The following is a 20,919-nucleotide window of genomic DNA, read 5'->3' on the forward strand; positions in this document are numbered from 1 at the left end:
GAAATTTATTTTAGACAATGCATCTCCTGCCCTGCGTGAAAAAGTACGACGAAAAAGAAAATCAATCAAAACAAATCGACAGAGAGATTAAACAGTGGATCAAATCGTATAATGAGGTGAGTCATATCGTGTTTTAAAAACTCTGGTACGTAAATCCACAGGCTTAAGATAAATATTATGCTTAAATATGCATTATTCCCTAACCGATTGTTACAGAATATTTCATAGTTTTGCATTGACTGGTAGAAATTGCCGCTAAACAATAACACTTCCTAATTACGTTCTCATACTATCAAGTAGGTACACAATGTTAGAAAAAGTTTTGTAAAATAAATTACAATCACGCTACGATAAAAGATAAGGTTAAAAATGTTTGAGAAAACAGTTAAATACGCGAATAAACAATCAAATATGATTATATTACTTATTAATATCAACCTATTTTTTAATATCTATACTTATCTACACTTCCTACTTATATTATAAATGTGAAAATTTGTAAGGATGTATGTGTGTTTGTAACACTTTCACGCAAAAACTACTAAACCGATTGCAATTAAATTTGGTACGTAGATAGCTAGACAACTGGAATAACATAGGCAACTTATTATCTCGATATTGTGCAGTGCAGCTAGTAATTATATAAAGCTGAAGAGTTTGTTTGTTTGTTTGTACTTTCTAATCTCGAGAAAAGTATTTCTCGAGATTAGAAAGAAAAAAATATCTTTCACCGTTCAGTACGTGCATAATTCCTGTGTGATTTAGGCTATAATTTTATTACATGATATGTTCAAATTCGGGCCGGACCGCTAGTAACAAATATAACCCTTATTCTAGATTTAAATCCAAATATTTGTATTCTCCACGAGTCTTCGTTGAACCATTCCATGTAAAAATAATAAAAATGCATAAATCAAATAAACACAATACAATGTGACGATATTGAAAATTTCAGGCTATCAAACTGCTATTACTTGGCACCGGGGAGAGTGGTAAGACCACGATTATAAAACAAATGAAGATTCTACACATACAAGGGTTTAGTAGTAGGTACGTATTTACCCAGTATAGTACATATTATGTTATCTGTGGTATTTACCTTCATAAAATGTACACACGCTTGTAGTGGCTTCAACTGTATGTTTGTATGTAACCAACTCTTTTAGAATTGATTTTCACCTTAAACGGATAGATTAAATTGAAACTTTGTATACTTATCAAGGATCGGTGGCAATACAATAGTTTTGAGTTTATCTTATTCTCCCGATTGGGATCGCCAGGGTTAAACATTTTCCTTGCGTAGGAAAGAACAAGGGTTAATTCAGGTTTTGACTCTATCAATAAGGCGTGTTATTTTAGTTTTAGAATAGAATCCTACTATCCTACTTCCTACTAATATTATAAGTGCGAAAGTTTGTAAGGATGTGTGTGTGTTTGTTGCTCTTTCACGCAAAAACTACTGAACCAACTGAACTACAATGAAATTTGGTACGTAGACAGCTGGACAACTGGAATAACCCATAGGCAACTTTTTATGACTCACGGGTCAAACCGCGGGGCGCAGCTCGTGATTTATAAAAACGAAACTTTGATTTTCAGGGAGCGTTTAGAAAAAATAGACCACATCAGGCATAATATTCACGAGTCAATTTATGAGATAGTTCATAACATGTCAGCTTTAAGCATTGGGTTAGCGGACCCTAAGAATGTGAGTTCGCAACAGTATATCCTCAAGTTGGGGTTTCCTGGCCCTGAAGTATACACAGAGGTAAGTACTGCTCTTCATATTTTTTTTTATTTTTTTTTTATGACATAGCGGGCAGCTGAGCTGGTGGTTCGCCTGATGGTAAACGATCACCACCGCCCATAAACATTAAAGGTAGTAGTACCTCCGATTTTCTGTGGGGTTGTGGTAGTTCCCCGGTGCGACCTGGCCCAATTCGTGCCGAAGCGAGCTTGACTCCCACAATAAAATATTAATTGTATACTATTCTTTCATGTAAATTTATTTGTTAATTATTATTATTATGTGGGAGTCGAGCACGTTTCGGCACGAATTGGACACACCCCCACAGAAGACCGATGTGAAATAGTAGCATGCTACTGTGTTCCGTCCAGTGAGTGGGGGAGCCGAAAGCCCGCCCATTTCCTCACCCTTCCCCGTCCATTTCTTCTTTCTAGTCGTCAATTATGCTTATGCTTTCCCCTAAAAAGCGATGCTGAACTTACCATCAGGCGATCTACCAGCTCAGTTGAGCGCTTATGTCATAAAAAATTAATAGATAAACTCAAATCCTACTAATATTATAAATGCAAAAGTTTATAAGGATGTATGTGTTTGTTGTTCTTTACGCAAAAACTACTGAACGGGTTGCAATGAAATTTGGTACGTAGACAGCTGGTCAACTGGAATAACATATAGGCAACTTTTTATCCCGATATTCCTACGGGATACGGACTTACGCGTGTGAAACCGCGGGGCGCAGCTAGTAATGTTATATTTTACTTATTAGTCTGATATTAAATACGTGATGTCTCGAAGCATGGTACAACTTGTAGCAAGATCTCTGTACACTGATGAATGCACGGGAATTAAAGACGCGAGACATACTTAACGATTGTTTTAGTATGTTATTTCATTTGTTTTCGATAAAAAACAATAATTGTAGCTTTAAGTAAGTTTTTATTAATGAATTTAACTTATTATTAGGAATATTTCGATCACGTGCGAGCTTTGTGGAGGGACAGAGGAGTTCGCGACTGTTTCAAACGTTCCAATGAGTATCAGCTGATTGACAGCGCTGAATAGTAAGTCATCATCATCATCAGCCCATATATGTTTCCACTGCTGGGACACAGGTCTCCTATGAGGGTTCAGGCCGTAATCCACCACGCTGGCCAAGTGCGAGATGTCACATGTCGTCGAACATTTGATTCTCGGACATGCCGGTTTCCTTACGATGTTTTCTTTCACCGTTTCGAGTAGTGGTGATATTATCCACAAACGAAGAAATATTGAAAAATCAATTTATTTCCTGCACGCTGGCCCGGTCTCGAACCCACGACTTCTCGATTTAAAGCCCCAGCCTCACCACTGATCCATCAACACCAATATAAATATTAAAATTAAATAATTCGTTGCCTTTAAACTTGTTGTGTACAACCGCAAATGAAATTTAGTTGATTCTATCAAAAAGCGTTTTTCTTAACCGACTTTATAAAAGGGGGCATTCAGTTCGACTGTAACAATTTTTTTCGTGTTTGTTACCTCGTAACTTTTTATTGGGTGAATCAATATAGATGACTTTTCGATATGATAATTTTTGATGATTTTTTTGATTTGAAAACTGGCGCCTTCCGTGACTCATTTGGTCTAGTTCTGATGATATGAAGGTAGCTTAGATTTTTGTTAAAAAAAATATTTCAAATGCATTTATTATTATTCCAATTTCTATCCCAGTTTTCTAGATAGGATAGATTTAATAGCGAAGTCTGACTACTTGCCATCCGATGCCGACATTCTACGGTGTAGACAGAAAACTACGTGCATACAGAAAATTGAGTTTAAAGTTAAGGTAAAACTTCATTGTCTTACTTAAACATCTTTATATATATAAATTACATGTCACTTTGTTTGTCCGCGATGGATTCCTAAACTACTCAACCGATTTTAATCAAATCTGCACACCATGTGCAGTTTGATCCAACTTAAAAGATAGGATAGTTTATATTATTTCAATTACGATGTATGACCCGGGCGGAGCCGGGGCGTGCAGCTATAGCAATAAAATAAGGTACATTATAAGACTAGTTGCTCGCCCCGGTTTCGCCTGTGATACATACAATATAGCCTATGTCACTCAATTAAGATGCAGCTTTCTAATGGTAAATGCATTATTAAATCAATCCAGAAGTTATTGCGTGTTATATTACAGCCATACATAAAAATAAAAACATAAATCTATCCTCTTCGTAATATTAGTTCATATAGGTAAATAGTTAAAAACTGTACGTCTATTATACTAGAACTAATGAGGCAATTCGGATGAGTTATAAAGCTTAAAACCATTAATTACCCTGCAGAGTGAGCCTAACGAATTATCATAGGTCTAAATAAACTCTGACCGCCTCCCTGGTACAGTGGTTAACGCGTGAGCGTAGAACCGAGGGGTCCTGGGTTCAATTCCTAGTGGGGACGCACAAAAAAAAATGTCTCGGTCTGGCAGGATACAGAAGGCTGATCACCTACTTGTCCCTAAAGAAAATCGATCAGTGAAACAGATGTACATCATCTGCCCCATACCCCACTAGGGGACACGGGACTTCACTAAATAAACTCTCGTTAACAACCGCTGCTGCTGATTGATATTTTAAAGAAAAGTAAGATCAAAACTTATTTTTATCCTAAATAAAATGTTATTTAGGTTAATAAACGCCCCAACGGAGCGATTTAATGACAAATTTATTATTGTCTGATAAGAAATGTTTGTCTGCTGGTAGTTAAGAAACTAGACATACAATTAACTTTCAAAGTGCACGCGAACGAAGTCGTAGGCACCAAGTAGGCATTAAATAAAATCATTTGTTGTTTAAAAAACGGTTACTGAGTTCATTCTTCAAAATAACTCTAAACTCATAGCTATGTACAATAGTAAGATACAAAATATATTAAATAAAATGACTAAAACATAATAAAATAAAATCTTAATATATCTTTGTCCAATATGATGATTGAAGAATTATTTATGCAAGTAAATATAATTCTATTTTTATGTACATTAGGTACCAAAGTCCATGCACGGGGGCGTGCAGGACTTTTGGATGTTCGATGTGGGGGGGCAGAGGGGGGAGAGGAAGAAATGGATACAGGTATTTCATAGCTAAATCCTACTATACCCTATCCTACTTCCTACTAATATTATAAATGCGAAAGTTTGTAAGGATGTGTGTGTTTGTTGCTCTTTCACGCAAAAACTGCTGAACCGGTTGCAATGAAATTTGGTACGTAGATAGCTGGACAACAAATAGGCAACTTTTTATCCCGATATTCCTACGGGATACAAACTTGAGCGAGTGAAACCGTGGAGCGCAGCTAGTTATAAATAAAATATCATCAAATATCATTAAAATATAAATATATATATATATTTGCCTTGATATAAATTTTGCCTTGATACCTTTTAATGGAACTGCATTTTAGAGGATTTGGTGATTAAAAATTAAAAAGTACCTAATTTTTAGATTAATGATGGAATAACGGGGATCTAATTCACTAGATCTTCTTTCATAATTTATTAAAATTTAATATTTTACAATAAATGTATTCAATAATGTATTTAGTTTAATTTAAACTTCTGACGAAGTTTGTTGAGAAAAAAAAATTAAAAACATTTCTCTTTGAAATTTTCAGGTATTTGAGGGTATCCACGCAATTTGGTTCCTAGTGGCCTGTAGCGATTTCGATCAGACTCTCCGCGAGGATAACTCGCAGAACAGGCTCAAGGAATCGCTTATACTATTCGAAGATGTGTGGCAGAGTAGGTGGGTAAACCATTTGAATTTAATTTCCAGTTTCAGAACTCTAATTTTGTTATAATATTTAAATTGCTAATAGAAAAAAAAGCATTACAATAGTACTAGAGTTATTATTAAAAGTTCGTGTGCATAATTTAATGTTTCCGCTGACTATCACTATTTAAAAAAACCATCAAAATCCGTAGTGTAGTTTTAAAGATATAAGCATACATAGGGACAGACGCAAGAAGCGACTTAGCTCTTTCATCTTAATATATATAAATCTCGTGTCACAATGTTTGTCCTCAATGGACTCCTAAACCACTTAATCGATTATGATAAAATTCGCACACCATGTGCAGTTCGATCCAACTTGAGAGATGGATAGTTTAAATAATTTTAATTACGATAAATGACAACCCGGGCGGAGCCGGGGCGTGCGGCTAGTTGTATTATATTTGTAATCAATTGTGTTACATTCTAGGTTTTTAATAGAAGCAGGTCTTATAGTGTTCCTAAACAAACAGGACCTACTCGAGACGAAGGTAGCGCTGGGCCACAGCATAGCGCCATACTTCCCAGAATATGAAAACTTTCCTTCGCCTGGCGACGAATATACGAAGACTAAGATGTTTATTAAAAGTCTGTTTGTTGTAAGTTGTTTTATTTATATATTATAATAGCCCTTAGGCACACTGAGATGGGATTACGGATGGCCGAGAGGCTTGGCGTTGCTATGGTTTGGCAAAAAGACGCGGGTTCGAATCCCGCTGAGTGATCGTATTTTTTCTATTCTTTAAAAATTTATATTCTAATAGTTGTACGCTCTGGCTCCGCCCGTAATTTCCTTTAATTAAAATACTATATAGTTGAAAAAAACTAACAACGCGCTGGGATAGAATCAACTAAATAGTCTCACTTGTTCTGATACAGAGTATACGTGAGGATTTCTTTTTATCCTGGCAATCATGATCATAATAGTAAGGTTAACTCATGAAATTATTGTATTGTCACCGATCCTTGATAAGTGTACCAAGTTTGAATTCAATCTGTCCATTTTAAGTAGGTTAAAGTCGAGTATAAAGGAGTCGGTTACATTCAAGCGTACATACATACATACATACATACAGACGAAGATTACTTCGTATTTTATGATAAAAGCTGTTAGAAAACATTAAGAAAGGAGATAGAGGATTATTTTACATCGAAAATATATAATATACTGTTGATGCGAATTAAAACTCTTAATACGAAACGCATAAGTTCCGATAGATGTCGCTATAATAAAAAGGTGATTTCGATATTATATGTTGTACTTTAACCACGCAAGCGAAGCCGCGGGCAATAGCTGTTGATGAATACTCTTTATTTGTAATTTTCTATTATACGTAGGTAGCACAGGTTAATTAAAATATAAAAACATGTTGTTTGTCACAAGTACTGCCTATCTTACACTAATATTTTAAAGAGGACACTTGTATGTTATGTATGTTTGCAACGTTTTCACGCAAGAATTACTGGATCGATTTCTAAAATTCCCTAACCATTAGAAAGCTGCAACTTCACTGAGCGATATAGGCTAACCCTGAAAACTTCGGTTTCACCCGTGGTACGTGAAACCGAAGCAAACAATAAAATTTAGTTGTTCCTATTGACTCAAGTATTTACAAAAAAAAAAAATAACGCTGTACCACAGACAATATAATACTATACTAGCGAATAGTTTACAATAAAATAATCGTCGCTATTGGCTCAAACATATACAAAAATTAAAACACAATCACAGACAACATCTTCTGAGATTCGGGTAACAACCTAGTTCAAAAGGCAGAGCATTGTTGTAAATTTAATATGTGTCCCTGCTAAATAATGTTATTATATGTTCATTTAAACATAGAATTATACTATAGCGATATCTTAACAACACATTATTCACTCAAATATTTAAAACAGCACAACCCTCTACCACAGATAACATATACTAGCCACAAAAAAAAAACAACCTATACCACAGATGACACATACTAGCCACAAAAAAAAACAACCTATACCACAGATGACATATACTAACCACAAAAAAAAACCAACCTATACCACAGATGACATATACTAGCCACAAAAAAAACAAAACAACCCTATACCACAGATAACAGATAACACAAACCTTCCCCGCAGGAGCTAACGAAGAAGCGCGACCGGCGCAAGCTGCCCGCCTCAGAGCGCTTCGTGCTGCACGAGGCGACGCGCGCGCGCGAGTGCTACTTCCACTTCACCACGGCGACCGACACGGACAACGTGCGGACGGTCTTCAGGGACGTGCACCAGATGATACTCACACATATACTTAGTAACATTGGCGTTTATTAAACTACTATTCTTATAAATCATAAATTTCTACTACACTATCTGCCCCACGGTTTCACCCGCGTAAGTCTGTATCCCGCAGGAATATTCGGGATAAAAATGCCTATGTGTTATTCCAGTTGTCCAGCTATCTATGTAACAAATTTCATTGCAATCGGTTCAGTAGTTTTTGCGTGAAAGAGTAACAAACATATACATACAAATACATCCATCCTCACAAACTTTCGCATTTATAATATTAGTTATTATTATTATACATATAAACCTCCCTCTTGAACTACTCTATCTATTACAAAAAAACATTAAAATCCCTTTGTAGTTTTAAAGATCCAAGCATACATACATAGGGACAGACGCGAGAAGCGATTTGCTTTATACTATCACAGATAATATAATGATTTATCACTTTAAACTGACATATAGGCTATATCTAGCTGTGATATCGCCATAAACGGTATTTGAAAAATTACAGTTTCATAAGATTGTGCTATGTCGCCATCTTGTGTCTATTTCCACAAAACAGATTGTAACTATGTTATGCTTAGTTTGATGAATATAAACACTTTAAAAGGTTAGTCTTTTTTTATTTAAGTTATACTTTAGCTATTAAATAAAGTAAGAAATATGGAAAAATAAAAAATAAAAAAATAAAATAAAATGTACATTTAACAACTTTAAGTCAGGTATGCTACATAGCTTAGATGTTCTAATATAGTACGATTTCAGATAAATTAGTATCCGAATATTGATGTATAACATTTGAATACAATTAATTTTAGAAAACACTTAGTAAGTCAAGTCATATGTATATATTTTATACACTGTTATTAAATAATTAAATTTGGTGTAACATGCACTTTTACTTCTTCCTAAATCCTTTATCTTTTAGCAGATAAATCTATTTTCTATATTTGATGATTAATCGGAATTTATGAGAAACAAGATAATATGAAGCCCTTATAAGGGCCTTAAATAATAATTGTAATTCATTCATAATTTAATTTGTTTTCAATGATCTACATTCATAATCACATAATTATTATCTGTACACGTAAGTCAGTCATTCTTCATAATAATTTATCAGTAATATATCTGCATTAATTCACATATAATCTGTACATGTAAAAAGCGCGGGAATCGGTCATTCTTCGTTATGTAATCTTCATTCACAGTCTCATATAATCTGTACATAAAAAGCGCGGGAATCACTCGTCCTTGTGCGCCTGGCTGTCATGATATGTTTTTAACGCCTTCATGCCTTGCGCGTTCGCGTGTTTCCACAATTCCCCCGGCACCAACAGCTGCACAGCGCATTGCAGATCCCTGCTGCTTAAAGTTGTCTTCTTTGTATGTGAAATCAACCTTCCCGCCTCCGCCGCAATATTTTCAAACATGTCCATCACGAAGTTGTTCATAATCACCATAGATTGCGTCGAAATTCCCGAATCGCGGTTGATTGTTTTTAAAACTTTGTACAGATAAATTCCGAAGCTTCTGTAGTTTTTCTTTTTCGATTTTTTCACTTTCGATATGGGCCGCTCTATAGGCTTTGACATTTCGGGCTTCATGGACTTGACGGTTTTCTTAGGCGCCATCTTGCGGTGTAACGGGCGCAGTTTTCGCTGTTATTTGTAAGTTTTTAGATGGTTGGTAGCAGCGGGTGGTATGACTGAGCTGCTGTGTAATATATAGACCAATCATAGGAGACTTCTTTAATGTTCTAACTATCATGAAAGTATAATTATTGTCTGAATAATTATAATTAACATTTTGAATAAAATTGTGTGGTAAAGATTTTTAATTACGTCTTAGTGGTTTTAATAAGTAGTTTAGATTTGAAAATTACTATGTATGGTATATCATAATATGGTTACTTAACAATTATTCATACACAACACAATAATATACAATTAACCTATACTTATATAACACACCAACTAACATACATATAGGATTCTTCTCGATCACGTACATGTCCAACGATGCAAGAATTTTTTAAATCGGTATTTTCTCAGATTAGCGCATTTCAAACTATCTCCGCTTTGTAATATTAAAGATAACCTAAAAGTACTATCTAGTAGAAGAAAATAAAAGTAAAAAATGCTCAAGCACAGCCGGGAATCGAACCCGGGCAGTTGCAATCTCCAGTCACACATACTCTATACAGTTCCACCTATGCAGCCACAAAACGACATTCCAGACCACCTTCATAATTAATTAATAAAATCTATAAAAGGCCAAGGCTTCCAACATCGATAGTCAGTATATCCCTAAACATGACGGGTCGCGGAAAAGGCGGGAAAGGCCTTGGCAAAGGAGGCGCAAAACGTCATAGAAAAGTATTACGAGACAATATCCAGGGCATAACAAAACCCGCCATACGCAGACTGGCCCGACGTGGTGGCGTCAAACGCATCTCCGGTCTGATTTACGAAGAAACAAGAGGCGTTCTGAAGGTTTTCCTAGAAAATGTAATCAGAGATGCCGTCACTTACACGGAGCACGCAAAACGCAAAACCGTTACAGCTATGGATGTAGTTTACGCTTTGAAGAGACAAGGGCGAACTCTGTACGGGTTTGGAGGTTGAATTAATTTTAAATAAAGTATTAAATTGGTGTCTATTTATTTCTGAACGACAAGGCCCTTTTCAGGGCCGCAATTCGGTTGTTTCCATGAAACGCAAATCGTTCTCATGAAATAAATTATAAAAATTTATAAATATTGTTGGAAAAAACACACTTTCTAGATAATAGGATAAATTCATAACTTATGAACTGAATCTGTCCGTTTAAAGTGAGTCAAAATTGAGTGTAGTCGGTTACATACAAACCTACAAATATACAGTAAAAGCATTAGAAAGCGTGATAAAAAGAAACAAAAAGAATATTTCCAAACATTTATTTTTTCACAGGACTAGTCACAAATAAAACTAAATTACGTTTCAACTTACACGTATTGATTTATTTATCATAGGAAATTGGTGATTAGTATAGATACAATGTTCACTATATTAATATTATTAACTCATTATACCAGTTTCAATTTTGGTTATAGAAACAACACACGTTACTACATAATATGTTATTATACAATACATTCTATACAATTTTTTTTAATAATACAGATAAAACTTTGAATTGAGTGTTATTAAAAATAGAAAAAAAAAACATAGTATTGAATTAGACCTCAACCTATTTCACAAAACAGTAAATTTTATTGTCACAAAAAGGCTACGTACATATATATAAGTAGCTGAAAAATAAAGAAGTTATATAATACAAATAATTAAAATATGTATTCTTACAGTAGCCTAGAATACGATACCGATACGGCGCACATTTAAATAGTTGTCAGGAACTGTTCACGTGAATAAGAAATATATTTTGAAACAAACTGGAAAATACGCTTTAATGGTTTGAGTGCTTATACAGAGTGTGCGTAAGGAAATTATTTAATCATTGAGATCTTATACAGGAAAATAAGAACCTTATTGATTTATTATATTTTCAACAACCCTTGATAAATGTACAGGGTTTGGATGAAATCTGTCGTTTTTAATCTAATATAAGCGTGGTAAAAAGTAAGAAACAGATACGTTGCAGTCCTTAAAAGGACTAAGTTTATCACAAACGTTCAATTACAATATTTTAATATGCATTTATTAAATATCAAAAACAATAAATAGGAAATAAATTACTGCATTATCTTTTCTTAAAACTAACTCTGTGAGGATTGCATCTTCGACGTATTTTTCACCGTTTTCCTTGGCAACAAAACTGAATTTATAGATGGCAGCACACCGCTTTGTGATATAGTCACTCCTGATAGCATTCTGTTCAATTCATCGTCAGTTTTAATAGCGACCATTATGTGCCGTGGTATGATCCTGGTCTTGTTATTATTTTTAGCGACCTCCAGCGAAAGTTCTAGTATTTCCGCAGCCAAGTATTCTAGGACACCAGCTAGATACACTGGAGCGCCTGACCCGACACGTGGTGCGTAGTTCCCTTTTCGTAGCATCTTGTGAATCCTGCCCACAGGGAAAGCCAGCCCGGCTTTCGAGGATCTGCTGATGGTCTTCTTTATTGCTGGCTTCATATTGTTTTACGGAATTTACTGTAGCTTAGCGCTGTCTCAGTGACCGCTTACGTTAGTTTTTAAAAGGTACATAGCGGTCGGTGGGTATAACGGGTATAACGACGTGAATGTTGCATATTATGTTATGTTGGGAGTTGTTAAAGCCGTATGTGACTATAGCGAGTAATTTGTGTATTTTGAAATATTTTAACTATTATTACTATGAATCTATAATGTCAGTTCTAGGATTTTTTTTATGTACATTAGAAAATGAAAGAAAGAAAATTATCGGGTTTAAATCTTATTATACCTATTTATTATTTAAATTAATTTTGTTAGATTTATTTCGAGCCAATCTTTTTAAACAAATGACACAAACCTGTTGCAGTTTGCAAATTCCATCGTTATACGTACGATAATTTATAATTTAATTATAACAATGATCATAATCACAATATTCAGCAAATAACATCTGATTATGTACATACGTATAAATAATCTACATGTTGTTGCTACATAAATAAACATCGTGTTATATCAAATTATATCCTATTTACATCCTATACTATTATATCTATCCTATTTACTATCCTATCTTATACTATTTACAATAATATACTTATTTCATCTCCTGAGGAGAGAAGCAATATTATATGTAAAGATATCAAAATCTTATCGAGACAGAAATTACAAAGAAAACTTTTTATCTTTTAAGAAAAGGATAGATAGGTCTCAGATTTAGTTCTTACGTCACATTGGACAAGGTCAATGCCACGTTTATCAAAATGTTGAAGTTTTATCAGTAAGCTTTTGCAACATTATGTCTCTTTCTTACACATGAGTGTGAGGGGGATAGCAAATAAATAAAAGAGATAATAATATTTATACGGGTACCGGTCGATATTCAATTTGCAATTGGTAGAGGTCGTAAACCATTTTTCAAGTTTATAAATTTAATAATTTATTGTATTATGTATACAATCTTCTTAGAATAGATTACGATTATTAAATAAAGAAATTAGTAATTGTGATATAGGACTTTTCAGTTAATAATGTGATGAATTTTCATTGAAAGTATATCCTCATAAACAAAATATAAAAAAATGTGGATTATGTTCCTAATTCATACTTGAATTGTATTTTAATTATCTGTTATAATATCTTATTTTCTGTTATTATTTGCTGTAAATTTACAAGTTTTTATAAATAGTCAATCCTTTTCTATCACTGATTCGGATAGTGGAATCACTAATAAAAATTCACTCATTTACACTACTAATATATTACATAAAATATTCAAATGGAAACATCCGTTCCATAGGTAACGATATCTCAACGAACTCTTCACCCCAAAGGTTGGCGCACTCTGGCCGCAGCTGCGTACGCGCAGCTGTTTCGAACCGTTACGGCACGTGGCGTACCACTCAATGGAGTTACAAAAACTTCGATTGAACTCGATGCATTAGTTTGATTATTATGCAATTTTACTTAAAATATAGGCTTTACTAGTTTAATAGTTTAATAGTTAGGAGGCCTGTGTCCCAGCAGTGGGAATGTGTATGGGCTGATGATGATGATGATGATAGGCTTTACTATTCGGTTGACAACTTTTTATCAACCAACGCTTCTAAAAACGATGAAGGTTCTCAAAACGATAACTCCGTGGATTTACCGATAGGTGTGATTCTTTTTGGGTTTGACAGGAATTTTTTGTCATTTGGTCATATTTTAGAATCTGATTGGGTACCTTCCTCCCCAGAAAAGTTGCCCCTAATTGCAGAAAAGATATTCAATCCAACGTGTTATATCAAAAACATATTAAATAAATAAAATAAAAAATCGTTTATTTAAAAATACATAAGATTCAACATAATCAGACACGACGATCGCCTCATCTAGGAATAAACCTGTGCTAGAGACGACCGACGCTTTCCACTCTAGACCTAGCCATCAATGCTAAATTAAGACATAAACAATTACATTATTTAAAAAATATATTGAATTGAGAATTAATGTAACTAATACCGTCGTAGTTTTCATGCCTCATAACTGCTGAACAAATTTTAATGAAATATGTGGACATGGGCTTCATAGCGGTGCAGTAAGCATATGTAACGTTTTACTTAATTACTTCCCTATTTCATTGAAGTCGGTTAATCACTTGTACAAGCAATACGTATGTTTAAAGTTAAAGCTTGCTAATGACAATGATGCCAAAGAAATGTCCTAGTTTTAACAACATTTCATGGATGACAGTACAAACTGGCCCAATTCGGGCCCCGAAGGACTGGCTGGGCTGGACTCCCAGTTTCAAAAAGTCTATGCTTCACAGAAAATGTATCAAACTTATTATTAATATTATAGTTATAACCTATTTCACAATTCGCTAGGACAGGTGCGATGCTCCTCAGTATTTATTGACGATACAAACAGGCATTAGTAGGCATTTAATTATAATTATACCGACCTTTAGTTTTAGCAGGTGTAAGACGAGCAAACTAGGAAGTCAGCTGTTTCACTGTAATATTTAAATGTTTGATGTGTTTTTTAGTTGACTAATCGCGCAAAATTGTTAAAAATTGCATCTTAATTGGATCAGTAGTTTTATACTACTATTTAAACGTCAAAAGAAAGAAGTATGCCTAACTTAAAACAGAAGAATTTCTCTAGTTGATTGGTAGTTACGTTATTTTATACTTGTTAGAGAAATAACAATTTTTAAAGAGTATTTGGTAGAAGTTAATGGTTACAAATTTCTTATTATACAGTCTGATATGTTTAATAATAAATGTAGGTTAAACAAAGTAAAAAAACGCTAATGATAAAGTAAACTGAATTGTCTCACTTGCTCTTATACAGAGTATACAAGCGAGCTCTTCAGCCATGAACGACACTGCCCTAAAACATAACAATCATAAAGCTATTTAAATTTATAAAAATGTAGCTGCATATATAATCTGTCACAGAATAAATAGGCCAACGAATATACAAGAAACTAATGGAATCCTTGCGATTGAAATCAAGATAATAAGGTAAAAAAATAATTTTTTTATAAGTGTTCAAATGTTTGAATTATATACATCCTTTGAAATTGGGTCAAAATCAAGTCTCAAGAAGTCGGTTACATACAAACATACAGTAAAAGTAAAGCTTATATAAGCGTGTTGAAAAATATTTGAACAATCATTTAAGCATTTTAAAATTAAGACATTTAAAAAGAATAATGATAATGTGAACAATAAAATTTACTTCTAGTGCTTCCTTATTAAAATAATTAACACATTTAACTTTAATAAGCTATTCATTGTTTCGCTTTATTAGCCTTCTTCACAAAATTATTTCTAGTGTCATAAAGGAACCCTAATTTATCCCAAGTCGCTCTTCCGTTCCACCGGGCCTTGAATTTGCGCAAGTTTTGTAAACCGAAACCTTGTATTTTCAACTTAAATGCTCTAATAATAAGATTCAACATAAAACCACTGTATTCGTAACGTAAGATTACAAAAAAGTCATTATTGTACAGAAATAGAAGTTAAAATCGATTGCAGTTTTAAAATTTGAATGGAATTCGAACAGCGCGTGCTAACAGGGGTGCGCGCGCGCCATTTCCGACCCCAGCTTTTTTTTGAAAAAGGAATACCTTCTATCAGTTGACGGTTAACTGTAGAGTTACTAGGACGCGTGTGCGATTTAACGTTGTAAACGTGTAATAATAATAGTATCGAGAAATTTAAGTTTTACAGAATATAGCTAAGATAATTGTGTGTTTTATGTTATGTGCTAAGTACATATTTAAGGTCATAGTGTGACTCGATTTGTGTGTTTAGTTTTGTGTGATTTTTGGCATGAATTTTAGTATTAATTTTTATTATAGTGATTTCATGTAACTTCGTAAAATTTAAACTTAGACGGATAATGTAATAGCATTCTTTAAGAAAACCAGCGGACCCTAACGGACACGGCCAAACGCCACCCTAGCTAGCAGGAACCATGCTCTAACGGACAAACAAACAAGTTTCATAACCCGGGGGAAACACTACGCTTAAACATGGACTCACCGAAAATAGTATACAAATATTATTCAAATCCAGCCTTTTGTTCGCAAAGTGAAGTTGTTTTTGCACAAAAATCATGTATGAAGAGAATTGTGTCGCCAGAGAGACAGAGAGTGCCTCCTTTGGGAGCCAATTCGCCACGGAAGACTGAACTAAGCAACCGGATTTTGAGAACGGATATTTCTGATAATCCTCTAAGAATGTCCCCAGCTGGAAGGCACAAGGACGAACCGCCAGAATTGCCGCCGAAACCACCAAAGTTTCAAACTAGAAATTTTCAAAGACAATCCTCTTTAATATGCAAGCCGACACGCTCAATTGTTCTCTGTAGAACAAGGAGCGAAGATCTGGAAATGGCGCAATTCAGGCAAAAGCAACAATCCAAATATGACAGAAATGCAGAAAGCGATGACGGTTTGGAAGACTCTAGAACAAAACACAGATACGAAGTAATCCGTGATTTTGACGACACTGTGGATTATTCGCCAACAAAGAAGAGAATTGTGGAAGCGGATGAAAGTGAAGTAGAAGAATACAATGTAGACGCACCAGACGACCACGAACTGAAAGAGATACCGACTGAAATTGTTAAGACAGTCAACGGCAAGACGCTAAGATACGCTATAGTCCCCTCTGACGACGAAGAAAGGAATACAAGAGTGACCTTCACATCCCCAATGATGTCGCAAAAGCATTTGATCGCGACACAAAAGCTGCACGAGTTGTTGTCCACGCCGCGAAAACTTAAGAGTTATGCCAGCCAGCCGTCTGTGAGAATGACGCCGAATCATTCTGGAAGCCCCAGGTATCCTGAAACTCCGATGAAGATGGCATCTAGCACGCCTACACATAGCGTGACTCCATCGAAATCCTGCGCAAACCTTTTAACGCGAAATGCAACATCGCCCATATCTCCTAAAGCTCAACAGAAGTTGAACTATGGGTTGCCAGAGTTTGAGAGGCAGGACGTGTTTGTAACCAGCTTTAGGGATAAAAAAGAAAGGAGTTTTGATATGGATAGACGGGAGGCGAGTAGAGAGAGTAGGAGAATGACTCCGAAGCGGGATAAGACTACCGCTGTGATAATGCCTAGGTAAGTTTTTAGTTACACATTTAAGTTGAAAAATTCTTGTACATAATTATATAGGTATATATTATATAAAATCTTATATTACCTAATCCACCCCAGATATACATGAGTATTTATATCCTGACTGAAATACTAAATATACTAATAATAAAATTATACTCCTATTAGAATAAGCTGTGACCGGCGGCTTTACCTACGTCATATATGATATTACATAGAGTTACTGTCTGACACACAGACTTTTATATAAAACTGAAAGAATTATTCAAATCGGAACATAAGTTCCTGATATTAGCGCGTTCAAACAAACCAACACGACCTAGCCGTAAGCCGTAAGGTATTAAAAATATCCGATGTCTATTGTTATAATCAAAATATTCGATATTTATCTATTATCTTCTTTATATAAAACAATTTTGAAATGGTCTTCAAATCAAAACTCTGGATTAAAACAAAACCAATATAAACGATTTCAGGGTAGCAACACAATCTCCATCAGTATACTCAGAGGAAACGTACAAATCCTTTACGAGTCTGAAGTCCATGAGTGCAGCAACTGCTTCGCTCACCATTGCCGCTTTAATGCTGACTCTGTGCGGCGGACTCTCTACTGGACTGAGCTTCTATATGATGTATAGCGTAAGTTTATATTAAGTTCCTGCGATAAACTCTTCAGTTTTATAATATTACTAGCTGCGACCATGAAGTCCGTATCCCGTAGGTAACCCGGGATAAAAAGTTGCCTATATGCTATTCCAGTTGTCCAGCTGTCTACGTACCAAAATTCATTGCTATCGGTTCAAAAGTTTTTAATCTCAGTAATATTAAAAATGTGAAAGTTTGTAAGGATGTGTGTGTGTGTGTTTGTTGCTCTTTCACCCAAAAACTAATGAACTGATTGCAATGAAATATGTTACGTAGATAGCTGGACAACTGGAATAACATATAACTTTTTATCCAGATATTCCTACGGTACAGAATTACGCGGGTGAAACTGCGGGGCGCAGCTAGTTAATCATGTTTTTCAAAGCAAAGGTTATTGACGTTTCTTTTCTTTTAGTTGGATCGCGTAGTATATTTCTGTATGTTACATGCACGTAATAGAGTTATATGCTTGCTCAAAGTGTCACACGATTTCATGGAAACATTCGTGTTATATTTATTACTAGCTCTTTCCCGCGGCTTCGCTCGCGTTAAATTCGGGGTACAACCCCTTCCGCCGCTTCTCTCCTTTTCTATATTTTAAACATTTAAACCTTCCTCTTGAATCACTATCTATGAAAAAAATCCTATCAAAACCTGTTGCGTAATTTTAAAGATCACAGATTCATATTCGCTTTCAAATAAAAAAAGATCGAAATCGGTTAATCCAGTCAAAAGTTCTGAAGTAACATACTAAAAAATTAAATATGTATTTATTCGACGCATAGTCAGGAATTTATATGCTCAGTTTGTGTACTTACTGAAAATGTTGTAATTTCAGATTGGCCGCCGCTATTATCTGGACTTTGGCGTACTTTCTGGATTCACTTGCTTTTTATTGGGGCTACTTGGTCTTCGGTCTAGGAGAAGTCAATTACTGCCCAATAGAAATTACATTTCCGGTACGATTTAAAGAATACGGAATAATACTGTAGATTGTGGTAATAAGGCGTATAAGGCGAATTTGTTAATCCTGGATTAAAACCTATATGGTTACCTAAATGGTTGTTACGATATTCGACGAATAATTAGTTTAACTACCGGTATATAAGTGTATAATCTATGGTTTTAACCAAGGATTCAAAAATCGACCCAATAGCTAGTTCACAATTAAACATTTTAAATAAACTAGCAAAGCTTCACTGATTTCCTTTTTATTTCCAAATTTTATAAGTGGTATCTTTTTTCATTTTTATGACTTCAACCTAATCTTTATATAAAAACATTTCGTACAAATGTACCTACCGAATTACCGCTATTGTTTTGCTTTAATTAAAAGTTCGGAACATAAAAAAAACGAATAAATTTAGTATGACATAAAAGAGTACTTACAAAAGTCATAAATAATTGTATTGGCTTTCACTACTGTTTGTTTTTATTAAATTCATGCCGCACCCGTATAATTTAAGTCGAAACCACAAAATTTAATTAGATACAAAACAAATAAAAAAAAAATCATTCCAATGCCTAGATGCGGGCGGTTAATTTCTATTTATAAACTTTTTCTTTATGGCAAGGAGCTGTGGCATTTTGTCAGTGGTCAAAGATGTGGTTGTATTTTTTTACATTTCATTATGTTCATTAAAATGTAATTTCTCTTTCACAGGTTACATCGTATTGTCAACGTTTTCATTGCTGAGTGCGTTCGGCTTGCTGATTTTACTTTCTATACAACCTCTGCCTGGTACAGCGCTTAATGATATAACTTCGGGAGCAGTTTGCAGCATCAGTGTTTTGTCTTTATGCTTGGCTACAGTGGGAATATTAGCGTCATATTGTTGTGCTAGAGATCCACCAGACAATAGAGTTGGCGTGGGAACGGCTAGATGGTACTGAAACTTTTAAATTTCGCGTCAAATTTTAAATGAGTCTCCGGACATAGCTTTATTTATTAATTTGTAATAGCGGATAGTATAGATTTACAAAGTTCGAAAGTTTTTTGATTGTCAAAGTAGCCAAAAGAACTAATATTTGTTATCGCTTAAAGATTGGTTCTGAATGAGAAAAAAAACTGTTTAAAAATTAGACCCCATTTTCTTTTCACAATGATAATAGTGTTTAATTATACACTAAGTAAAATAAGTGTAGTATATACAATAAGTGTTTCATTCAGTTATTATAAAATATGGTAAATACTGTAGTAATAATAAAATGTGTATAAATAAAGATATTAAACCAAAAAAATATAGTAAAATAAATGATATTCTAATATATATATATATATATATATATAATACAGTAAGAAATTTCCGGATATTAAGTTATGATACCAATAATAAGTGGCTAAGTAATATACGACAAATTTTTGGTACGTTCTTAACTTTTTAGTTATTAATTTATTTTGATCCCAAAATTACAGTCTATATCCGTAAGGAATATCATAATAGAAGCTCGTATCTAATTATAATTATTATTTATAAATAGATAAATAGTAATTGAAATTTTTTATTAAAAAAAATTGTTGATGTAAACTTATAAACATTAGATGTTTATATGCGCATCTGTAAAGTATTGCTATGTTTTAGCATAGATAACATAATACGTTTTAGTTTAAGTGAATGTATTTTTGTGTTAAAATAAACGAAGATTTGTCTTATTATAGCTATAATATAATATGCTTATTCATGATATTTATGGAATTGTTGAACAAAGTTTATAAAAAAATAATTTGTCTTTTATTTCAATATACCTATTAGACTGCACTTTGTACGTAGAATCACCATACAAATCTTGAATGTCGCTTTTACTTGGCTTAATAACGTTAATCGATATCCATATTTATTAATATTTCGAATAGGCAGCATTCTACTCTATGAAAGAACTCTCTGTAAACGTCTTTAATAAGATAAATAACTCTAAAATTATAAAAATCATATGCATCTGAGGTATTTATCATTCTACTTCCGCTATACGAGTATAACCATACTTACTATCGATTTATCTTTTGTACTTCGTTGGTAAATAAAATAATAGCCCAATGTTCCTTATCTTGTACTATGAACGGGCAACTGAGTCGGTGGTTCGTTGGAAGTGTCTCTGCGAATGAGATGTCCGCTATTAAGGGAAAGGGATAAGGAAAGAATTGACGACTGGAAAGAGTGAAGAAAAGAATACAG

At 34.1% G+C, this 20,919-nt stretch overlaps 5 protein-coding genes across 5 annotated transcripts; 3 read left to right on the forward strand and 2 right to left on the reverse strand.

Annotated features, from left to right (window-relative positions):
• LOC119836498 (guanine nucleotide-binding protein G(f) subunit alpha) lies at positions 1 to 7,916 on the forward strand. Its single transcript, XM_038361856.1, has 9 exons — positions 1 to 116; positions 956 to 1,050; positions 1,600 to 1,768; positions 2,711 to 2,808; positions 3,461 to 3,575; positions 4,783 to 4,869; positions 5,411 to 5,541; positions 5,999 to 6,167; positions 7,690 to 7,916. The coding sequence occupies exons 1-9, from the start codon at positions 18 to 20 to the stop codon at positions 7,879 to 7,881; spliced, it is 1,155 nt and encodes a 384-aa protein (XP_038217784.1). The 5' UTR covers positions 1 to 17; the 3' UTR covers positions 7,882 to 7,916.
• Positions 7,917 to 8,946: 1,030 nt separating this feature from the next.
• Positions 8,947 to 9,473, reverse strand: LOC119836499 (late histone H2B.L4-like). The gene has a single exon (XM_038361857.1). The coding sequence runs from the start codon at positions 9,471 to 9,473 to the stop codon at positions 9,084 to 9,086; it is 390 nt and encodes a 129-aa protein (XP_038217785.1). The 3' UTR covers positions 8,947 to 9,083.
• A 681-nt stretch (positions 9,474 to 10,154) lies between these two features.
• Positions 10,155 to 10,466, forward strand: LOC119836501 (histone H4). The gene has a single exon (XM_038361860.1). The coding sequence runs from the start codon at positions 10,155 to 10,157 to the stop codon at positions 10,464 to 10,466; it is 312 nt and encodes a 103-aa protein (XP_038217788.1).
• Positions 10,467 to 11,473: 1,007 nt separating this feature from the next.
• LOC119836500 (histone H2A, sperm-like) lies at positions 11,474 to 11,987 on the reverse strand. The gene has a single exon (XM_038361859.1). The coding sequence runs from the start codon at positions 11,975 to 11,977 to the stop codon at positions 11,597 to 11,599; it is 381 nt and encodes a 126-aa protein (XP_038217787.1). The 5' UTR covers positions 11,978 to 11,987; the 3' UTR covers positions 11,474 to 11,596.
• A 3,622-nt stretch (positions 11,988 to 15,609) lies between these two features.
• On the forward strand, positions 15,610 to 19,973 carry LOC119836538. The gene is made up of 4 exons (XM_038361913.1): positions 15,610 to 17,104; positions 17,578 to 17,740; positions 18,585 to 18,705; positions 19,410 to 19,973. The coding sequence occupies exons 1-4, from the start codon at positions 16,005 to 16,007 to the stop codon at positions 19,637 to 19,639; spliced, it is 1,614 nt and encodes a 537-aa protein (XP_038217841.1). The 5' UTR covers positions 15,610 to 16,004; the 3' UTR covers positions 19,640 to 19,973.
• Positions 19,974 to 20,919: the final 946 nt, after the last annotated feature.

Source organism: Zerene cesonia, chromosome 24, assembly GCF_012273895.1.
Source record: "Zerene cesonia ecotype Mississippi chromosome 24, Zerene_cesonia_1.1, whole genome shotgun sequence".
NCBI lineage: Eukaryota > Metazoa > Arthropoda > Insecta > Lepidoptera > Pieridae > Zerene > Zerene cesonia.